This window comes from Opisthocomus hoazin, chromosome 6 (assembly GCF_030867145.1).
Source record: "Opisthocomus hoazin isolate bOpiHoa1 chromosome 6, bOpiHoa1.hap1, whole genome shotgun sequence".
NCBI classification, from domain to species: Eukaryota; Metazoa; Chordata; class Aves; order Opisthocomiformes; family Opisthocomidae; genus Opisthocomus; species Opisthocomus hoazin.
The window spans coordinates 4,962,006-4,984,221 of NC_134419.1; the positions used below are offsets into that span (position 1 = coordinate 4,962,006).

Consider the following 22,216-nt stretch of genomic DNA (forward strand, 5'->3'; position numbering starts at 1 on the left):
GAGCGGCGGCCGCCGCCAGGCCCGTTCCGCCTCCCGCCCCGACTCCTCCGACTCCTCCTCCGCCTCCCGCCCCGGCCCGACCTGACCCCTCCTTCTCTTCCGCCTCCAGGGTAGGTGAGCCCGCTGGAGGAGGGCTGGCCCGAAGCAGATCCCAAGGGCGTCCAGCTGCGACGGCGGCCAGAGCTGCCCGTCCCCCCTCCCCTCCTCCCCGGTGGGCGCCGCCGTGACACGTCTCCCTCCCACTCCTCCTTCCCGCGCCTCCTCACGTCTGCCCGTATCACGATAGTCGCGCCAGCACCGAGGCCGGGGTTTTTTCCGCCAGCGGGATGCTGGGCTCTGAGGGCCGGCAGCCGAGGTCAGCACCCGCGGGCAGCTCGGGGCGCCCGGCCGCTGCCAGGAAGGGCGGGCAGGAGGCGGTGGGCCGGGCCGGCGGGGCCGTTCCTCTCTCTGAGGGGAGCGGCGCGGGAAGCGGAGGCCGCCGTTAGAGCCCGCGGGTGGAGGTGACCGCTGCGGGGCCCGGCGGGCGGGGGGGGCCGGGGCCTGCCCGGCGGGAGAGCGTTTCCACGTCCGTGCCCCGTGCCTAGGAGGCTGCCGGCCCGCAGACGCCTCGTTTCGCCCTGTGGAGCCGTTTCGTTTCTAGGCCGGGTGCGGCAGCTGTGCGCCCTGCGTTCAAGAGCAAAGTACTAGTAAAACGCTCGATAGGTCCTGGTTTTCCTCGGGGTGTGTGCAGCTGTGGCAGGTCATTCTGGTCTGTGGTAGTAAAAGTGAAAGAAGAGAAATATCGCACTTTGCTTTATTCTCAGTGATTTAAGACATTGACTCACGCTCGAGAGCAGATCGGTGGCTTAAAACTGCAACAGGATGCAGTTGTAACTTTGTGCAGTGCAGCTGTTGGTGAACAAATACATGGTATCTGTTCAGATTAAATGAAGTAATGTTTCAGAGTTTTGTGATTGGGTGGTTTTCTTAATACTTCTGGTTTTTTTTTCTTTGTTGCAGGGTAACCAACCAGAGAAGTTATGAATATCATCTATGGTCTGAAGTTGCCGGGCAGGAACTGTGTTTTCTTACATTTGGTTTCTTTGACCAAGCAGGGGAAGTGCAATAATCTCTGTAGGCCTTATGCAGGACATTGCAGAACTCAAGCCAATTGTACACGAGATAGACACCAAAGGCTGTATTTGAGTGGAAATACTAGAAACTGTTTTTTGACTGGAAGCCCTGACTCCTGTAGAAACTTCGTCAGTAAAGGACTGGGGTGTCTTGTGAATGTTCCGAATACAGAAGTATACAAGAATACGCGTCACAGTTTAGGAAGGTTTGGTTTCCAGTCTTCTCGGCCACTGGAGGAGAAGATCACATCCCTCCACATCAGTTCTATAGGGCAAGTCCTGCTGCATTTTTCTGCTTGGAATGTTCAGATCATCAGGTCTTTTCGCACATCACCATCATTTCAGGCTGCACCAGTTCCTCTATTCTGGATTATTGTTAAGCCAGCTCAGAAATTATTTGCTATCATACTTGGCAGGTAAAATATTATCTTATTTCCTCTCTTAGTGTAAGACCACATTATGCAAAGATGTGTGCATGAGTTTGTGGAGAATGGTAGGTGTATTTGTAGTAGGTGTGTATTTGTAGTATATGTGCAGAATTTTGTAGAAATGGGGCCTAGGTTGACAGCTTGCTCAATGAGAAGTTGTTTCCATTCTCAGAGGTGTTAGATGTATCTTTTGCTCTTCTCATTCTCATTTGCATGTGGTAGAGGGAGATGAACCAAGATACGAAGGGGCATCCCTTCTTCTGTGGGAGGGAAGAAATGGAGTGGAGTAGAAGCGAATTACAGTATAACCTTCCATAAGCTCTGACATGAGGTGAGACTGTAATAGAGCATACAACAATGACAGGCACTGACAAATTCCTTTTTAACTGTGTCCAAAGTTAACACTGTTTGTATCTTGCAGGAGCATAAGAAATTGGTGGAAGGCACTTCCTCCTAATAAACGGGAACTTTTTAAAGAAAGTGCAAGAAAAAATAAATGGAAGATACTCCTGGGTGTCAGTAGCTTAGGAGTTTTATTTGTCATGTTTTATTTTACTCACTTGGAGGAGACACCCATCACTGGGCGTGCTCGACTGTTGGTATTTGGAAAAGAGCACTTCAGGGAACTGTCACAGTTGGAATACGATATGGTAAGATTTTCAAGAAAAATTCAAAATACTCTAAAGCTGTTAATGCTTTTTTTTAGTGATGAGATAGTCCAGTTAATGAGATGGGCAAACAAACCTTGTGGCGTTCTTCATAAGTTTTGAACTTCATGCTCGGAACCCTGCAGAGCAGCTCCATCAGTTACTCCCTCCTCTTACCCCCATCCCTTTTTAAGGGTTCCTTTCCAACAGCAGATTGCTCAGGGCACGTGATACTTAAAGAGCACGCTACATGCATGTAGCAAATATTTTTAGCTGTGTTATTGTAGTGTAACAACAAATATCTGGTAGAAGCAATCAAAGCATAGCTAATAGGTGTACGCTGAGATCAATCTCGTTTTCTGTGCTGATTTGAGCATTCTTGGGCACTTGTTTGAGGTCCTCTCTTCTACATCTTTTTTCGTTGGATCAGGTAATTTTTCTTTGAATTTCTTTCTTTTAAACTGTCCATCACACTAATTTCTGTAACTTTGAGTTCTGTGACTTTCTTTTCTGAAGTCAGTGAAACTTGATAATCCATATACAAATGTCACTATATTCCTGTTTGACAGAGAATGTGAGATAAGAACAGAACAGAAGTAGTACAAGGATAATTCAAATTACATCTCTTGTGTAAATTTGCCCACCTTGTAAGATACAACAGAAATACACAGAGATAGAAAAATTGTAAATTCAGATGGAAATTCAGGACAGTGTAGAACGGGTTGTCAAATTGTGATGCCAAGCTTAACTCTGTGTTAGGAAAACACCAGATACGGGAGGCTGTAGGACGAAGTTTATACTGTCTTATTTTTGATTTGTGGTCAGTTTACTTCCTTTTAAGTTTATTAATCATTAACTTGGCTGTCTGAAAGCCTGAACTCTAATAATGTTTGGTTTGCCTATATAAAAGAAAAACATGGTAACTTTGATTTAACGAAGTTGTGCATAGCCGCTAGATTAGTTTACCAATTAGTCCTTTAGTGTGTGTTTGTTCTGCATGGCAATCAATTAATTTAATTTTTTTTTTAGTGGATGGAGGAATTCAAAAGTAAAATGTTACCTGAGACAGACGCACTCTATCAGGTTGTGGAGAGAGTTGTTGGCCATTTGTCTGAAAGCAATAAGGACATCCCACAGGTCGCGGCGCTCAAGTGGGTTATCCACGTGGTAGATGAACCAGGGGTAAATGCTTTTGTGCTTCCAGTAAGTTGAACCCAATACAAAAATTATTATTAGTGAAACAGCTTTTTATTTATGTGTCTTCTACTTAACTTTCACTCTCTCTTTGTTTACAGAATGGGCAAGTGTTTGTTTTCACTGGATTGCTAAATGCAGTTTCTGATATTCATCAGCTGTCTTTCATTTTGGGACATGAAATAGCTCATGTTGTGCTGGAACATGCAGTAAGTATTTAAAGAAAGCTGTCTAAAATTCTTAAATTAACTCTAATTGCTTTAGTTAAGATTTTTTCGTATCACTACCAACCAAAGTTTTCAATGTGACTCTTTATAATTAATGAAAAGTTGAGTTTGAAATGAGAGTGTTCTGCTACACTATATCCTTATTACTCATGTAGTACTTAATAACTGTCAGAAGTCCCGTAGTAGTCAGTGTTAGCACAAAGTCTGCCAGTGTTTTTTTTCATAGTGGTAGAGATGGATTATGGCTCGCTATTAACAGTCAATTAGCACTTTGTCTGCAGGTGCCTCTCCTCCTATAGTACAGACATAAGGAACTAGAGGCACTCAGCCGCTCAGTTTGTTACTCCTTCACTTGTTAATATCTACAGAAGTGAATATACTTTAATAAATTATTCTAAAATTAGCGATATTTTTATTATAGTAGCACACAGTTTTAGAATGCCAAATTCTAGAATGCCTGGAGCTTGATTCTGCGTTTACAGGTGGTTGCTTTCACAGACTTAATTTTTCCATATCCTGACATGGATGTGATGAAATTTGTAGTTCTTTGTCATTTGAACAGAATGAATGTAATAATTTTGTTGTGCTTTGTAGGTACAACTATGAAAAAAGAGGATGGTGTAGAAATATCGCTCGTATTGTTCTAAATTGTGGTGATTTACTAGAAAATGCTTCTTTGTGTCCAGATTGTTTTCTTTCTATGGATGTCATTTTAAAAAATTGTATTCATTACCTGTCCATCAGTTTGAGAAGATGTAATGAGAAGCCTGTAAACATAAAGATGCTGCTGAAATTGCAAAACTAATCTGGAAATGGGTAAATACGTTTTAAAGGCAATGAAAATAGAGGAGAATTGCTTTACTGCGTCTTGTATGATTTTGGATAGGCGGCAGTTCACATCCTAGTTTCTTGGGATCAGTTGAGCCAACTAACTTGTTAGAACTTCTCTTGTTTGTATGGAACCTGTGCCGCCCAACTGGCATAGATGAAAGTATTGCGTGATCCGGCTTGTAAGTGCTCAGGTCAATTTATTGCATGTCAACTAGAGCTTTGAAAAACAGGAAAAATCCAGTTTCTTTCTTCAGGACGTTTTTGTTTCTGAAATTAAAGGAATGCAACAGAAAATAAAAAATAAATATATTATGCCTAGTGTCCCCTTAGCACATTAGCATTCCTGTCTAAATTATGTCTATCTCTTCTCAAATTAATGTGAAGAACCGTCTTCTTGGTCTTATTATAGATTTTTCGTTCCAAGTGAGGTGTTTCGTGGCCTTTTTACTAAAGAACTCTGTCTGCATGCGGCCCCATCATCTTATCTCAAGCTTTGAATCTCTTGAATTGGGAGATAGCCAAAATGTGTTTGCTCCAGCTGTATTTATGCAGTTGGTGTGGGTTCTAGACTGAAAGTACCTGGTATCCCACTGGATTTTTTTTGTGTGAGCAGGCGAGCTTGTGATTGCCCTGTTCCTGTGGCTGCACAGAAAAAAAATCAGTGATTTTTAAAATGTTTGCATATTCTATTAAATTCTAAAGAAACATCTGACAGTAAGGAATAAAAACGGGACAATTTCTGTTTGCAGGCAGAGAAAGCCAGCCTGGTTCACTTCTTGGATTTTCTATCGCTCATCTTTCTCACTATGATTTGGGCCATCTGTCCTCGTGATAGTTTGGCAGTTGTTGGCCAGTGGATTCAGAGCAAGTTGCAGGAGGTAAGACTGACATTTCATATTATCCTTCCTGAGTTCTATGAGAAATATTTTTAATCATGGGGAGATAGTACCACTAAGTAGTATGTCTGGGGAAAAAGGCAAGAGGAGAAGTATTATAAGCAAAAAATTTAATATTTGAGTATGTCTTTGAAGGAAATATGTTTTTATAGATCTTAATCAGCTTTAGTTAATACATATTTTCATTTGTTGTCTTGAAGAACTTTAGATCTCCTTAAATGACTGGATTTAGCGGAACAGACTGCAAGTACCTGCTTGCGATTTAAGTTAGAAGATTGTCTTTTTGAAATGTAGCTCAACATTTAAAGTTGTAAATATTGAAATGCCATGCTTTTATTTTGAGTAATTGCTAAATTGTTTCTAAACCAAATAAAATAGATGGAAATCTTTGAATACATTGTCAGTGGTAAGCATGGTTTCCAAGATAAGAAAATTTAGAGTCTAAACCCTCTATTAAAGTATAAACCATGCTATAATAAAATTTACTAAATGAGTCTTGTCAGACAGCATATATTCCACTAAAGTAAAATTCAAAGGCTTTGTGGTGCCAGTTTTCTTCAGCAGTCTAATTTACTCTCTGCCTCCAGACAGTTACTGATCCATTTCTTTTTAAAAAAGTAGGGTTTTTTTAAAATAAACTTTGCTTACATAATAAAAATTGAATCTGAATTTAAGCAAAAGAGCTCTTTGGTTTCTTTGACTTCTCTTGCTGCTTCTCCTGAGGTTTTCCCCAGTTCCTCAAAAACATAAAAGTAAACATAACCAATCTGTTTTGTTAGTTCTTATGCTAATGTGTAGTTGTGTGGATTCTGAACATAAATTATCTCTAAAGAGCTTGGATATTTGTACAAGTAGTAAGAAACCTATACATTGATGAATGCTAGCCAGCATTTTGAAGAGCTGAAGTTGGAAAAAGCAAAGTGTGAATCAGTCCTGAGACTGCTCATAATTTAGACAGCAAGGTTTAACTCCCTGTCAGCATCTTTGCTCCTCTTCTAGGCTAACAGCAACTGATATTTTGGCATCGGGGATTGGAGTTGTGCTTTAGATTGCAGATGAAACCTGGCTTTAAGCTCCTAGTCCTGGTGTCCTATAGAAAAGATCTATCATATATGAGATATTATACAGTAATATCCTGGTTTAAAACTCTGATCAAACTTATCTTCAGTAACATTAAACATATCCATATGAAATGCAGAGTAAAGAAGTGCTTAATACTGGCAAAGCTTTCATCCCATATACAAAAGATGCTGAACGGAAATTTTTGTTTCTGCTAGTCACCCAGGAGTGCAATGTCTGCTTGTTTCCTCTATTCAACATTTGCCTGTTGTGCTTACGTGAAAATAAATCTTTCAGCGCATTTTCTCAGGATGTCTCTTTTCTTCTTTCATAACTGTATTTTATTGTCTAAAGTTTTAGCATCCCACTCTGTGAAAGAGTTATTTAAGCCATATTCCAGTACTTGCTTCTGTTTCAGTATTTGTTTTTCTTTTATGTCCTCAGAGGCTTAACTTTTTTACCTACTGACTATTGTTTATTTTTTATTATTGACTATGAGTACTTTTGGGTGGCCCTTTGTAGGCCTTTTGGCATGTTAGCTCCAGTTCTGCTTTTTTCTGCAAAGCTAGTGGGTTTGCTTGCCTTAAGAAATTGTTCTCTTATGGGATTCATTCATGGTTGTTCTTTAGTCTTGTATTTCTGAACTGAAACATGTTGGCTTTGCTTTTGCAGCAGCAGTTATTTTATATGGGAATGGAAGCCTAGCAATTATTATTCGAATAGCACAAAGCATGACTGAGTGTTCCTCATGTCCTGCACACCAGTATGTACAAATGCAGTACTTAATACTGTCTTCATCAGATTTGTATTTCATGTGGAAACTGGTGATTTTGGATGGTCAACTCAGCTGGAACTTCCTTTTCTTTAACATACGCAGACAGCTCTGGTAATTGATTTGAAAAATCAAATCTGACTTCGTTATTATGTCCGATTTCTGACAATGATTTTAGATCAGAGTTTGAAGATCTAATTTTTCACTCCAACACATCCACAAAAGATTTGTTTAAAAAATTAATTTTTCAGTAACAGATGAGTAATACTGTATATTAGATGCCTCAAGACACTTTTATGTGACCACTGTTGAGACTTTATTGGCTAGAAGCACACTATGAAAGAGAGCCCAAGTTGTCTCAAGAGACTGAGATTATCTAATAGTTGTAATTTTAGATCTGAAGAAGAAACACATAGAATTCTCAAAAATTGCAGAGGACGCATTGAAGTCTCTTATACGTTAATTAAATTTTGGTAATGATCAGAACAGAACAAATCTGGAACCCTACTTGGTCATAAGCTGTATCCAGCATAAGAATTGCTATATGGAAGGACATCAGAGTCTGTTTAGACTCGTATCTTGTCTGTGACTGGTCAGTAGCAGCTACATAGAGGAAAACTAAAGGAAATAACAGCGCTTGTAGGGTGCTGGTTTCTTCAGTTGCTGTCCCTGCTTCTGCAGTCTGCAGCATGGGTAGGTCCTGAACTAGAGATTGCGTTAGTATTGTGCTTATTTTTAAAAATACAGCCATAGTTTTGCTGGCAGTATTGGGATAGACACACAGGTAAATAGTAATCCCGTAGTGCTTAACTGTAAATGCAAATAAAACTGTTGAAGGGGTAAGAGTTTTAATGCTGATCTTTTTATTACTGTCTAGTTACTGTCCCAGATCTCTCTTTCTAGATGGTCTAGTAAGACACTTGCATTCAGGCCATGAATTTCCTAGTTCTTAAACTTTTACAGATCTTTTCTGAGATGGATGCCACCCCTTGTTTAAAATTGTTGTAAACCTCCCAGAGAAGAAAACCACAAATGGTTGCACCTGAGGAAATAGAAAACTGCCTGCTTGTGTAAGCCTCTGTTCCAGCCAGCGCTTTGGGTTGTCCTGTTGCCTGTTAGCAGTTTCGTTTCCTTGTCTGAGAAATGTTTAATAATTGAACATATAGTTTATCTGGCTAACTGGGAGATGGTGCTTCAGGAATGTATGACAGACTAGCCAGGGACATCTTTGCCATTCAGTGAATATGTGCACTCCAGTAGACCCAGAGCACTTTCCAAGGCAAAAGAAATATATATTCCACTTCAAGTAACACCTTTGACATCAGAGGATTTAAAAAATATAATTGCAATGTGTAAGGTCTGTAAAGAAGTTAAGAATTTAGAAAGTGACCTCATCTATGGTTACTTATAAATCAGCGTTATTTGGCTTTAAAAAACATGTAGAGGCCTGGCTTTGTTTGGCTTCTGTTTCTGACCTGGTTAAGAGAGACTAACAGTACTACTTTAAAAAGACACACAAAGTTACAGGTACCTTTATGTACTCAAGGGATTGGACCACTTATTTGCTCTTCTTCTTTTCTGTTTTGTCTTTTTCTTTCTTTTTTTTTTTTTTCTGGAGCTTATAAGGAGGGCATATTTTTATAACCAGATAAAGAGTTGGTAAAGCCTGTTTCTCTTCGCTAACATTGCACGTCCCCATTCTTGAGTTGGTATTTCCTAATTGATGCCCAGACCAGGATGTTGTGGCATGTTCCTTATCTCTGAAGGAGCAGGTGGTTTTAAGAAGTCCTGATTTGCATTTACCACAACTGGATATACTAGGGCAAGTCTGCCCAAATCCACGTGAATTACATATGCCAGAAGATCCCGAGTTATGTGACTAAATAACCACTTGAGAAAACTACTGCTGTCTCTTAATGTGCATTAATACAATGTCATACCCTAGAAAAAAGAGAGAGGAGTTGGTTAGGTTTAGGTCTTCCAGTTTGATTTCTCAAGGGCAGTTTGCAACTTGTTTTGAGGGATAATCATGACAAAGGAGTGATTTCTGTATGGAAACATTTATGGCTGCATTCCATACTGTGGGCTGTTTACCATACCAAGTAGACCATACCAGTTTTAAAGAAAGGCATCATAAAAGTTTAAGGGAGCCACTGGAATTTTTTACATACAGTTGCTACAACAAAAATCTTAATGCAAATAAAAGAATGAAGTGAATAAATTCTAGTTTTCATTGACCCTTTGATTGCTGCAAAATGCTGTGAGAGTGGCTGATGAGAGGGGCTATGGAAATATGTGGAATTTGGTTTAATTTCCATTGAATGCAGGATCAATGAACTTCATATAATGGAATTAAAGATTACATGAAGAAAACTAATATTGATCAAATGCAATGTGAACATGATAGATAAACACCATTTCTTATGAGAAGGTTAGAAAAACAGCTACAATGCTTTAGCTTAGTACACATTCAAAACGAAGAAAGAGAGCTTTGTTGTGCTTCTTTGCAGTTTATGTTTGATAGACCGTACAACAGAACACTGGAGGCTGAAGCTGATAAAGTGGGACTTCAGCTGGCAGCAAAGGTAACTACAGCTTGTTTGTTTTATTAGCAATTTAGCAGACAGTTTTCGGTTTCCATTATAATTAGCGGGAGTTTCATACTTCCCACAGAAGTAAACTTGGGGGGGATGCAGGTTGATGAGGTTGTGGGAAATCAAACAGTTTGTAGGGAAAGACAAAGTCATTCTGGCTAAACTGTATGTAATAAAATTGAGGTTTGTAATGTTGTGCATTATTAAGTGCACAGTAGACTTTCTATGTAGCTTATTACTATTAGAATAAAAAGCTACATATTTATAAAAAGGAGAATGCCAAATAGTGAGCTTCTGTAAGTAGGATCTATTTAATTGTATGTAAAGATATAAATTGCCCTTTGGATTTTTGTTTCACTTTGTTTCTCTCTGTTCTGAGAAGATCTTAGGAATGTTTTACTCTGTTGTAGTGCACGTAATATATTCTGATCTATAATATCTATTCTCATAAGAATTCATTAAAATTTAAGAACTTTTGATATTGTGATTATTTTTTCTGTGATTGCTGATAATTACAAAGTATAACAATAATGTCCTAGTATTTCAAGATTTAGTCTAAATACAGCCATAAAATCAATGCGGCTTTGCTCAAATAAGGGAAAAATCTGGTCAGAAATTACTCAACATTTTTTTCATTATTTGTTTTTTTCAGTCACATCCACAGGGACCAAAAAAAAAAATATAAATTAAAGAAACTAAAACAACTCTTTCATTTCTAGCCAAGTGCAATATAGCTAGAGAAGTGTCAGGTAAATGAGAGCAGCACCATCTAGTGCTAATGTTTCATAAAGAAATTTCCTTTTCTTAATAATCATTAATATTTCTCTAAGGAATAGTTTTTAAAATTAATGGATTCTGGGATTGAAACTGCATTTATAGTTTAAAGTCATCTAAGGGAATAATACGTTCCATGAAAAAACAATTGCTGTGTGGGTCCTCGCTGCTTTGTAATACTGAATATGTAGGGCCATACCAGAAAGAAACAAGCAAAGTGGTATCTCAGCATTTCTCTGTGTCTGCAGATAATCTTTTTATAATAATTTTAAGAAATAAATTCAAAGTCTAAAGTGCAACTTCTGTATTTCTTGTAGGAGAAAAAAAAAGGTAATTTTCTTACCTTCTGAGTACACATCTCTCTCTCTTAAACGAATGAAAATTAATGTAAGAAATATTATTCTTTATCTCTGCTCCACTGAAGTGCAAATATAAAGGAGTCTGTTGGTGATATATAGATGCCATTCCTGAAATTAGTGTTCCATGAGTTTCTGTGGTTAAATGTGTACTTCTGCGGAGAGAGAGAGGAGAGTCCTAGTTCTGCAGAATTACTGTTTTAGCCTGTTGTGGATTGCACAGATCTCCTTTGAAAAAGGCAATGTAATCACTTACAGAAAAGCCTTTGCTGTTCATTTTTAGAATTATTTAAGTATGAATTATTATCACTTTATTTGTGACTCTAAACTTCTTCATGTAAATTTGCCTAAATCTGTGGAGATTATTAATTTGTTCTTCTGCTGTATTGTGTCTAGCAAATATGACTTAGAATAAGCAGCTGAGGTTTTAAAAAACAAGTACGTGTCAGAAACTGCAAATCGGTTTTTTATGATTGGTGGAATGACATAGATGTTGAAAGGAACAAATCCGGTGTCTATCTGGATGAGGTTTTTACTGCATACAGATATTTTAGAACAGCCTTTTCCTGTCAGGTAGGTGGGGGACCACCTAAAAGGCTTTGGAAATTTAAAACTTGAGATGTCTCTTGTATTCAATATCCATTAGAATGTAAGTTGTATTGCTTTTAAAAATCTAGCGGTGTGACATTTCCTTTGTTTTTTCAGGCTTGTGTGGATGTAAGAGCAAGCAGCGTATTTTGGCAACAAATGGAATTAGCAGAAATCATTCAAGGGCAGCCCAAGTTACCGGAGTGGCTCTCCACACACCCTTCACATGAAAATAGAGCTGAGCACTTAGACCGGCTTATCCCCGAGGTAAGCAGAGTCAAAGAAGTGTCTCTCGTTCTCTTAGGAAGGTTGTCAGACTTAGCTTGGTATTGATTCACGAGCTACTTTGGTATTGATTCACAATCTACTCTTTTAGCATCGTGCTTATCTTTCTCTTTATTCTTACAGAATCTTCTATTACAAAGCTCTCAACTTTAAAGGTTTTATTTTATTAAATGAGGAAAAATGAAGATAGTGCAGGTAAAATGTAATTATCTTCTAGGTTTTTTTTGTTTCTTTTCTGATTGAAGTGTAGTATTTTTGCTTTTGAGTGGCTTTCCTGGTATAGATGTGAGAGTGTCACAGGTCTTATCCATTCTTTTCTCTTTTTTTATCATTTTGGAAGCCAGTTTTTACGTTGGATGCCTAAACTATCTTGACTTCTCTTGCTTTGGTAGCTAGCCCTAGGCTGTCAAATAGAGAATGCTTTATCCTATCATGTCTCTCTCACTGACGTGAGATTGAATATGCCTCGAATAACTGTGCCTCGGAAGAATGTCAGATCCCCAGTAGAAGATTTCTTAATACCTCTAGTTATGACAGGCCTCTGTAGATTTTGCAGCCTGCTTTTTTTTCTTCACATCTCTGTTCCGTCACATTAGGGAGCAAATTTTACCCTACTCCAAGGAACTTGAGCGAATTCATGCAATTGCCCATCAATCTGCAGTCTTTTCTCTGTTCTTCCTTTCAGATTTCCTCTCAGCGGAATGCCAAGTGAATCGCTACTTGGGGATTCTCTTAATTTAATGTGCTACTCTGTTAGTTTAAGAACAGAGAACTGTTCCAAGTTTAGTAATCTTTGTTTACTATTTCTTTAAATAGTGGGGTTTTTAACTACAGAAAAATAGTATGGATTGTTTATTTCCTGTTTTTTTCATTTTCAAGGATAATGTTAAAGCACTTCACAACAGCACTGTTTTTCAGCAAGCTACACTGTGTTTGGAGATTCCCTTTCTTATAACCAGCTGGTAATTTGGTAATTTCTTCTTCCTCTTTTTTTCTTTTTTTTTTTTTTTTTTCCCAAAACACTCAGTCACTAAGTCTTTCTCAATTCCAAACTCTAAAGACAGTTGAAGATTTATTGGGAGGTGGAGTACGAAAATGCTGAGGTGTTTGCTGATTTCAAAGGAGAAAAAAAGAATTTCATGAATCCTTGGATGAGAATGAATGCAGTAAATATTCTAAATAATAGCATAAATCAAAATCAACATTAGGCGTAGGGGGCTGGAGACTCGCTAGACTGAATATTTTGAGTTAATATACACGAATTCTATACTTTGCAAAAACTGATCGTGAGACTGTTTTGATGGATTTTTAACGCACTAGAACAGCTGAATGGAAAATTATACTTGTTTTAGAGCCTCAATTTTAGTTAGATTGCACATAAAGGCTTCAGGATCCGTTATTTTCATAGAGTTATTGGCTGACTTATAAAGCGGTAATGAAATAAATTACTTATGCTCTACCTCAGGACTGAGCCAAGAAGTTAAATAACTGAGCAACTGTGTAGCACTGGCAGCCATGCTATTTCTGTCTGATCTCTTCTGATTTAACAGGTGGAGCAACCTTCATCTTTTTGTAGCCACTCTTGCGTCCCAAAGTGGTGAAGGCTAGGACAGTTTCTTTGAAAAGATAATTGAGGAGGAGATGTTTTTATTTGCCTTTTACCTTAAACATTCTTTGGAGTAGGATGAGAACACAGGGCCGAAGGCTTCCTGTGTTTAACAGAAGTTCACTAGATGAGTGAGGTTGATACCTTCTTTCATTTTTATTCCACTTTTGTAGTATTTAGAGGTGGTGCTTGAGGCTTCTTGTCTGAAACTTTGACTCCCCTTCATCTGAGAGCTGCCTTCTTGGAGCTAGATCTCAGGCATTTAACAGGAATCCCAGGGCTTTGTTGTTGTTCAATATTGGCGCCTTTTTGTTTCGTTGTTCACATGCTTAAAGTCTTTTAGAACAGCATGTTTACCATAAATTAGATATTCAGAGCCAAAGGGGAGAAACCAGATTTCAAAAAGGACCTTTTAATCTCTCTAGTACCTCTCTGTGAAGAAATTGTACTTCTTAGACTCAGTATCAGAACCATCACGAGCAAGAAACAAGGGTTTAAATCCTTAAAAAAAAAAATCTCTGCTAGATTTTACCTTTGTACTTGACTTTGAATATTACTTTAGTTGAAATTGCTCTTCCTCTAAAGATGTGAATGAAATAGACAGGTTTGTATTAAAGATACTGATATGAATATTGTTGTGTTTCATGTGCTGATGGTTTTGAAGCTGAAATGGTTTTCAGGACAATCTAATAACAGTTATTAGACCAGCTACTGTATCTGGGGGAAACAGGGACAAGTGTTTGGACTTCTCAGGCCACAGAGATGTTTCTCTAGAGACTTCTAAGCAAGTTCACAATAAGTTGTGATCATATAAAGTGAGAATTTTTCTTCAGATAATGAAATGGCATGTCTCAGTGATGTGACTTAACAGTCTCAGGGAATGTAAATTAAAGCAGGGATATCACAGGGATTCTCTTTTCACATAATTAAAACTCATTTGAATTGCTCCTTGTCTTTTAAAGATGTTGCGTCTGGTTTTCTGAACAAGTTGGAAGCTGCAGCCAAGCTGAGGAACTGGTAAATAAGGGAGCCACAAGTAGTTACAAAGTGGTGCTGTCCTGGAAAGCAAATAAAGGAAATTAAAAAGATTTAACATATTTTTGAAATATTTCCTCCTCAGACTGGGGGAGTTTTGGATTGTAAACTAGGAAAGCAGAATATACTGTTAAATAGGAAACTGAAATCTAGAATCCCTACATGGAAGGTGGCGAGATGCTCCAGGAAGGCCTGTCTATGCATTTGATTTTCAGAAAAAGAAATCTTAAAATAATTTTGTACTAGCAGGGAGGATGCTTACCATTGTTCTGGACAGAAAAATTCTGAAAGTGTAGTGCCAGAGAGAAGCTATAGGATGTTCTAGTTCATCTCTGAAGCTTTTATTTTAATGTTCTCTAGCTCGCTACAGTTTGTCTGCCTTTTTCCTAGTATGCTGTTCAAATAGAGCACTATATGTCAGCTGAAGACTCAGCTACACGGAATAAAGCAGAAGGTTATCTATTGAGCCTTGCCTGCGACACAAAAATTCATCTTGATGTGACATTTGCTTTTTTGGCATCATGTTGTTGGCTCGGATTCCATTTTTGATTCACTGTAACTCCCATTTCACAGTCTTTCTTGTGGAGATGCTGTATTGAGATCATTTTGAGAGTAATACTAAGTTGGAATGTGCCACCTCTACTGCTTCTTATTTGTTTGCTAGGTCAATTAACTTGTCAAAAAAAAGTTAATTAATTTACGTTGGCAAAACCTGTTCTTGTCAAATCTATATTTGGCTGTTCATTATTTTTATTACTGTTTGTGTAGTCATTATTTATTCCTCAGTCTGCTGCCTTTTGGGATATTGAAGACAGATTTATTTTGCTTCCTTTTCAGAAATGGGTTGGTGTATTTGCCCTTTGCTTATGATGTGAAGATTACTTCAGATAGTCCTAGAACATATTAATTAAGCTTTGTCAATGTGCAAACTTACAGAAAAATAAGAATAGAAGGTACTGACCTGTGTTTCTGTCTTCCCCATAAAGTTGTTAAATATTTTGTCACCTTTTTCCTTTTCTGTTCCAACAGAAATAGTGAAAGATTTGAAGATTAGTATTATCCATGTATCAGTTGCTTTTCTTCTCCATCAAGTAACAAATCTGTCCATTCTTTTAATCATTTTTTACTGCTACTTCATTTGTAGAACCTGTTGTCTTCCCTATGCCTGCTAATTGTAATCAATTTTGCAACTCAAAGTTTCTGATTTTTGGTTTTTCTTTTTTTTTTTCGCCCATGTGCTTGTGCTATTTGTTAGTTTTTGTCAGAATTGCAAGGTCAGAGTGTATTCAGCCCTGCCAAGGTAGTCGCAGTTAATACGCAAGAGACTATAACCCTTGGCCTGGTTTGCGGACAAGAGAATGACGTGACTTTTATACTGAGAGAGCTGACAGCCTCAGAAGTAGGATGGACTTCAAAAGACTGTAAGGGGTTGAGATGCAGTAGGTAGCTTGATATCTGTGACAGTAGCAAAGGATTAATTCTGAGAGCTAAAAATTACTTGTTTCTGTATTTGTGTCTTCTGTTAAGCTTTATATGAAAGCAACAGGATGAGGCAGACATCCCTAATTCTTACGCCTTCCCCCCTCCCGGCACATCGCAGGAGGTGTCTGCAATTGTATTAATAAGAAAAACAGCTTCACTTGTGCTACTTACAAGCAATAGTTTTGATATTTTATTTGAGATCATCTGAACCAGTAAGCGTGCAGGTGGTCTTTATTCTGAACAGCAGTACTTCTCTCTTAAGGTTAACTTGAAAAGAACAGCATTAAAGTACCCTCAGTTCCCAGGTGAATCTGTGTACTCACTCTAGCTAGTTAACCTTGCATCAGTTCTGTCTGTCGTCTTTATTGAGAACACTCTTCCGTATAAACACTCAATGAAACATGTTCTTCGTATAATATCAATATGGGCTTCATTATGAATGCTTTTACTTGTCCTGTTACTGAACTGTCAAAAACCAATTTACTTGAGCAACATTAAATGGCCGGATTTGAAGTTGCTGGTGATTTTGGAAGTACAGTATGACTGACCATGTTGGGCTGTTTTATCTTGCAGGAAAAATTACATTGTAAGCTCCTCAGCCTGTTACTGGCATCTTAATGATTTTAGAGAGCTACTGGCACAAAACAAAACAGCAGCAGTCAACTAATCCAGGGAAAGAATACCTTCTAACTAGGGCTGAATGTTGCATGGCAGTCACAAACGTACATACAAAGACTCCTTTCACTAGCGTGTGTAGTGGTAGCTGTCTTTAATGTGAGATGATGTGGCAGCATAGCTTCCGTTCTCATAACTGTAGTCTTTTTAATGGCATGTGAGTTGATGATGTTGAATAGATGCCTTCTACCTCCTTGGACAGCTTTATGTCTAGCAAAAACACAAAGACATCCAGAGGGTAAGAGTGTTAACTCTGAAGTATTGCTTTTTACCTCTGCTGTTGTGACTTTAGTATTTTAGAGAAGTGAAACCATGGAAATAGGCAAGACCCTATATAGCCACGAAAACCAGAGATTTAGAATTGCTATATCTGTTTAAAAGAGGATTATGTTGCGCTTTCCAGGATAGGATACAGCCTAAATCTTTATATTTCCATTTGCCTTGAATAATGCTGCTTGACATTAATGCAGTCTTGCAGCAGCTTATGTTCTGGAAGAGAACATGAGAAAACTCTTGGTTGGTCATAAATGTCAGTTTAGAAATTAATTGGTCACTGAAGCAGAAGAGTGTTCAACAGCAGAGTTACATTTGGTGACTACATGGATGATCACATTGTAGAAAAACAAATACTGAAAACTTTATTCATACTTGTTAAAAGTTAGGCAAGAGGAATATTTGCATGCCTGATCCAGATTTGTATCCAGTAATTTGACTGTTACATTTCAGCAAGAAACAGCTGGAGAAACTCTTGCTACATTCCTGGAATGTGTCTTTTTCCAAAACCAGTTGTTAAATTTAAGTTCTATTTATGTCTAGCCATTTACAGCAAACTCTTTATCAGTTCACTGTAGTAAAGTTAGAGAGAAATATGTTTTGGTGCCTCCTTATATGAAGAGATGAGTTAAGAAGCTCTGCTCTTCTGTTTTAAAATCTGCTGTAGTAAGATGTTCCCAGTGTCTCCTGTGGAAGAATAATAAAATGTTTCAAAATGATGGGCAAATACTTATGCACAAGTGTACTAGAATATTTGGTATGCTATTTCAGCCAAATCTAGTGTATGTAAACCACACTAAATGTCTGCTCTGTTTTTTAAGTGCGGTGGTAGGACTGCTATGAAGACTGTGTTACTTTTTTCTTCCTCTTTAATCCATCTAGAACAAATGAATCAACACACGCTTTCCATTAACAGTCCCTAGTACTGGTCAGGAGGCACCTGTCTGCAGCTCAGGCCAGGTCTAGCCATTACTTTTCCACGGTTATGAAGAGAAGTTATTTTCCTATGAAAGGATTAAAAATAAAGCTGGATGTTAATCTGCTCATAGTTTTATACTGTTAATTGAGGCTAAGGTACAGATAATACTGCATAAAAGTGACCATACCACAATGGCCGTTGATTAGTGTTAAAGATCAGACTAGTCTTTGACGTCATGGTTTTTTGGTGTTTCATTTTGCAAATCTTAAAAATAGTTCCAGCAGAGATGTAGAACTCTCTAGAATTCTACATATAATATTTTGCTGTATGATACACAGGAACTTGCTTTTTTTGATTAGTTTAAATGGATCTTGTAGGAGAATCCGTGGATACTAGTAGATATGTGCACAACCACTTGCGAAGTACTGCATCGGACTTAGTTGTTAGAGCTGTTAGCTCTAAAACAAGCTGCCCGTTTTTATCAACAAATTAAAGTATGTTTAGTTTTGTTACAATGAACACCAACTTAAGCATCCTTTAAAACAGCTGACTTCATACTGTTTTGTGTAAATTTCTCCACAGTGCCTTTGAGACATGAAAGTCATCCATTGTCGTACCTTTCTCAGATTGCCCAGAAGGAGCGATGTTGGGGGGAGTGTGCCCATGCCAATGGATTTTGATTCTCTGGGAAATTCTTTGGCTTCTGTGTGCCTCTACTTTCTAATCTGTAGAATGGAAGCAATGGCACTTACTCAGTGACGAGGAGTAATTTAGAGTTTGGTCTCTTAGTGATTATCTTTTAATCCAGATAATTTTTTAACTTCTAGAGAAATTGTTTTCTCCAAGCACTTGGAAGCTGTGTATTCAAATGCTTCTTGGAGATGAGATCACTTGTGTAACTGGACCTTAACTATACTGATCAACTGTCTGGATCTCTGTGCCGAACAGTTAAATGTCCATTATGTTGTTGGAGGTTTTTCCCTCCTTTTTTGGGTCAGACATCTATATATATTTACTTCAATTATATAAAGTATCTGGTGAAGTAAATTATTCATAGCACTTTGTTTTCTTAATGCGTTCATACATGTGAATGTAAATTAAAAGGTACAAATTACTGATGTGAACAAGTATCACAAAATAGTTGGAGAACTTCCTATGTATACTGTACCTTTTAGAGTATTCATTCTTTGAGAGACTGTCTGTGAGAAAATTATTTTCATTCTTCAGTTTTTTTCCATTGTTTTACCATATTGCTACATTTCTTCTTAAGAGTTCTTGGTTTATGTTGAAAAGTTGTTCAGTAACAACTCGAACTCAGTATTATACTCACTAAGCTTTGTGTGCAAATGCAGACCTTACTGGAAGGCCAAATCGCTGACTGAAACCTTTCTTGTTTTTTCTTATTTGAATGAGCTTGATTTGTTTTCCTATGTATTCACAGGCTCTTAAAATAAGAGAGAGCTGCAATTGCCCATCTCTTTCTGGACCAGATCCTCGCCTCATTTTCAGACTTAACATGCAACATCTTCTGGAATCATCTAAAGATCAAGAACCCCCAAATTCTGCAAAGCAAGACCTCTCAAAACCAAAACTGGATTTTCCTCACACTCAAAAAGTGGAAGATATGCCAGTAACTTTTGCAGTTAAACCTACAAACTAATGATAATAATTTTATCTTTTTATGAAACTTATGGTTCCTGGAGGTCTGTCTTATAATGCAAATTTGTCTTTGAACCATAAAGAAGATGTATCCACTCATATTCTATGTTTCTTTTATGTGATCTCTCACTCAAAGCAATAAGGAACCATGCCCACACAGAAGAGTAGCATGTTGGAGCAGAAAGTTTCTTACTCATCAAGAGTTTCTAAAATAAATCACTTCTCAGGGGAAATATAGTCTCGTACAATCCAGTCACACAGTGTAATTTTCAGCTTTATCAGGCTCACCTTGATCAGAGGACAGATGAGCCAAAAGTGTCCCTAAAGCAGAGGAAAAAGTACAGTTTTCATCACTTAGGTTGTCTGGTTTGTCTTGCTATAATTTGGGTTAGATCTGTTCAGCTTCATTTGAGAAATAATGAGGAGAGCTTACCGCCTGTTCCACATATAGTACATTTAAAAATATTAAGCTGAGATGTGGTAATAGCCTATGGGCTAGATACACCCCCACTTAATTAGGTGGATTTACTGCTGGGATTTTTCTTCTTTGTAAGGCATTTTAGAGTATGGATTGATTCAACATTTCTCTTCAAAGCAATCTGAAAGGGTTGCACAAAGTTCAATTTCAAAAAAAGGAGTTAAATAATTTTCAAGCAAGTCTTTCTTCTGAAAATAACCCACTGTATGAGAACCAGTTTGTAGCACTGGGTTGCTTCTCCTCAGGAAACTGCCATCTAATGCTGAGCATCCCTCCCCTGCCCCAGTTCCCCTGAAGCCACACTTTTTATACCGTGGAGACCAATATGCACAATATAGGCAACACTCTGCGTTTCGTGATGGTCTAGCCTGTATGTTAATCTTTATTTGAAACTGTTTGAGTTATCCTTGCTTTGCAGTTGATGAAACTATTGAAATGTTGGTCTTGCAGGAAGACATAGAGGCAGCAGCGAATGAAAATAAAAAAGGGAAGTCCTGTTCCTTTATCTGTTAATATGTACTGGCTGTTAGGCTTTTTGTTACTGACTTGTATTAAAACAAAAATCTGTTTCATCTATGGTAGGTTTTTACATGAAGGGGGCATTCAAAACATTTTGCAATGTCTTGTATTTTGAAACATTCTTTTTTATATATGGAGAGGGGCAGACTTTATCATACTTCTTCAATTAAAGTGGAATGCAAGCTTTTTAAAAAAGACAAAATAACCTATTCGGTGCTGCCAGTGAATATAGTTGGAAAAAAAGATTGTGAAAAAAGTAATTACTGACTTCAGTTGACGAACCAGAGTCCTGTAAGAAATGCCAGCAACTAATTAACTTATCTTTATTCAGAGGTAAGTTGATGTAGCTGTAATGTTGATGATTCTAGGAGGTCTGATTATATAGGTTAGATTGGCTGCATATTACTTAGAAGCTGTTTTTAAATCTCTTCTCAGTATTCCTGGCAAGAGGCAGAAGGTCCAGCCTAACCATTATTCATCCATCCATTTTTATTCTTAGTGACAGGAGTTTTTGTAACAGACATCCAGTGATGTGTTGAACCAGTTGAGCATTGTCACCTGAAGGTAAACAGAAAAATACACCATTTAGATTTCCCTGTGGACCTGATAGTTTGTACTGCAACACCAAGACCCCAACGCTGCTGCCTGCCTCGCGCTCCAGTGTCAAAGCTTGTTTTGTTATCCAGGGCTCCTGGTTGATATGCAACTTGATGCTTGTGTCTGTTAGGACTAAGGAGAACATTGAAGGGCACTTACAGCATTCAAGGTGAAGTACGAAACTACACAAGCTTCCTGTTTCTACTGTCTAAGTGGCTTAAGTATTGCAGTGGAATGCGATTTTTAAGTTTACCAAGGGAGATTTCTTTTTTTAATTTGTACGTAAATGGTCTTGTAGCCATGATCATGGTGATGTGAGAGAAAAGCTTTCAAGGGAGAGGCAGTACTTATATTAGACCAACAAAGGGCTTATGTGCTTTTTCCTACTATACTGGTCTAATAAAACATATCTCTGTCCTCGCAGACCTTACATATGTATACACACACGTACGTATGTGTGTATATGTATAAAGTACACACACAAACACAGGACTTGGGCCTCTACACTAAAACGTTATGATTCTAAAGTCCAAAATGGGGAGTTGAATATTTCAGTTTTTACTTTACATCTTGAATTATCCCTAATATTTTTCTCAAGTGCTTTGGGAGGAGTTTCTTCTTTCTGCTTCTCTTGACTGTCCAACACAGAAAATGCCTTGTGCTTATCTGCCTTTCGGAGGGCACTTTGTCCTTAAATTGTTACTGAATACTATACATTACATCTGGCTGTATTGTTATTTTCTTTTTTTCTTTCTTGAACAGAAAAGTTACAAAAATGTTGCTTTCTAAAGGTTTGGCAAGTCAGCAAAAATGGCACTTTTTAAATTAAAGAGCATATAATAATTTAAAATTTTATGTGTATGTGCAAGAATATATATTAATATATAAACTAACATATTAAGATATTATTAATAATAATTATCATTTCAAAATATATGCCTTAGGAAATACTATGGTTGCAAGCTTTTTACTGCGGAAGCTTTTCACTGTAGAAACTTTTCATTGCAGTTGTGCAACTTAGTATGTCACAGGAAAAATAGATCTATAAGTGTTGTTGAAGGAATTCAGCACTTGTAACATGCGTGCCATACAAGAGGGAGAATAGTGGCTAAAGTGAAAAAAGGTAAGATAGAGCAGTAAAAAGGCATCTGCATTTCCATCACCAGTACTGCATGAGGTACTTCACAGCTTCCTGTTGGAAGACTAAATA

At 37.8% G+C, this 22,216-nt stretch overlaps 1 protein-coding gene across 4 annotated transcripts; it reads left to right on the plus strand.

The window, feature by feature from the left end:
• The first annotated feature begins 4 nt into the window (after positions 1-4).
• OMA1 (OMA1 zinc metallopeptidase) lies at positions 5-19,513 on the plus strand. 4 transcript variants are annotated; one of them, XM_075424393.1, is made up of 9 exons: positions 5-110; positions 1,000-1,528; positions 1,962-2,190; positions 3,217-3,390; positions 3,483-3,590; positions 5,189-5,317; positions 9,677-9,751; positions 11,596-11,745; positions 19,195-19,513. In XM_075424393.1, the coding sequence occupies exons 2-9, from the start codon at positions 1,020-1,022 to the stop codon at positions 19,411-19,413; spliced, it is 1,593 nt and encodes a 530-aa protein (XP_075280508.1). In that variant the 5' UTR covers positions 5-110; positions 1,000-1,019; the 3' UTR covers positions 19,414-19,513. The 4 variants fall into 4 exon arrangements, with proteins under 4 accessions (XP_075280508.1, XP_075280507.1, XP_075280509.1 ...); XM_075424392.1 differs by lacking the exon at positions 5-110 and adding an exon at positions 177-355; XM_075424394.1 differs by lacking the exon at positions 5-110 and adding an exon at positions 433-500.
• The last annotated feature ends 2,703 nt before the right edge of the window (positions 19,514-22,216 follow it).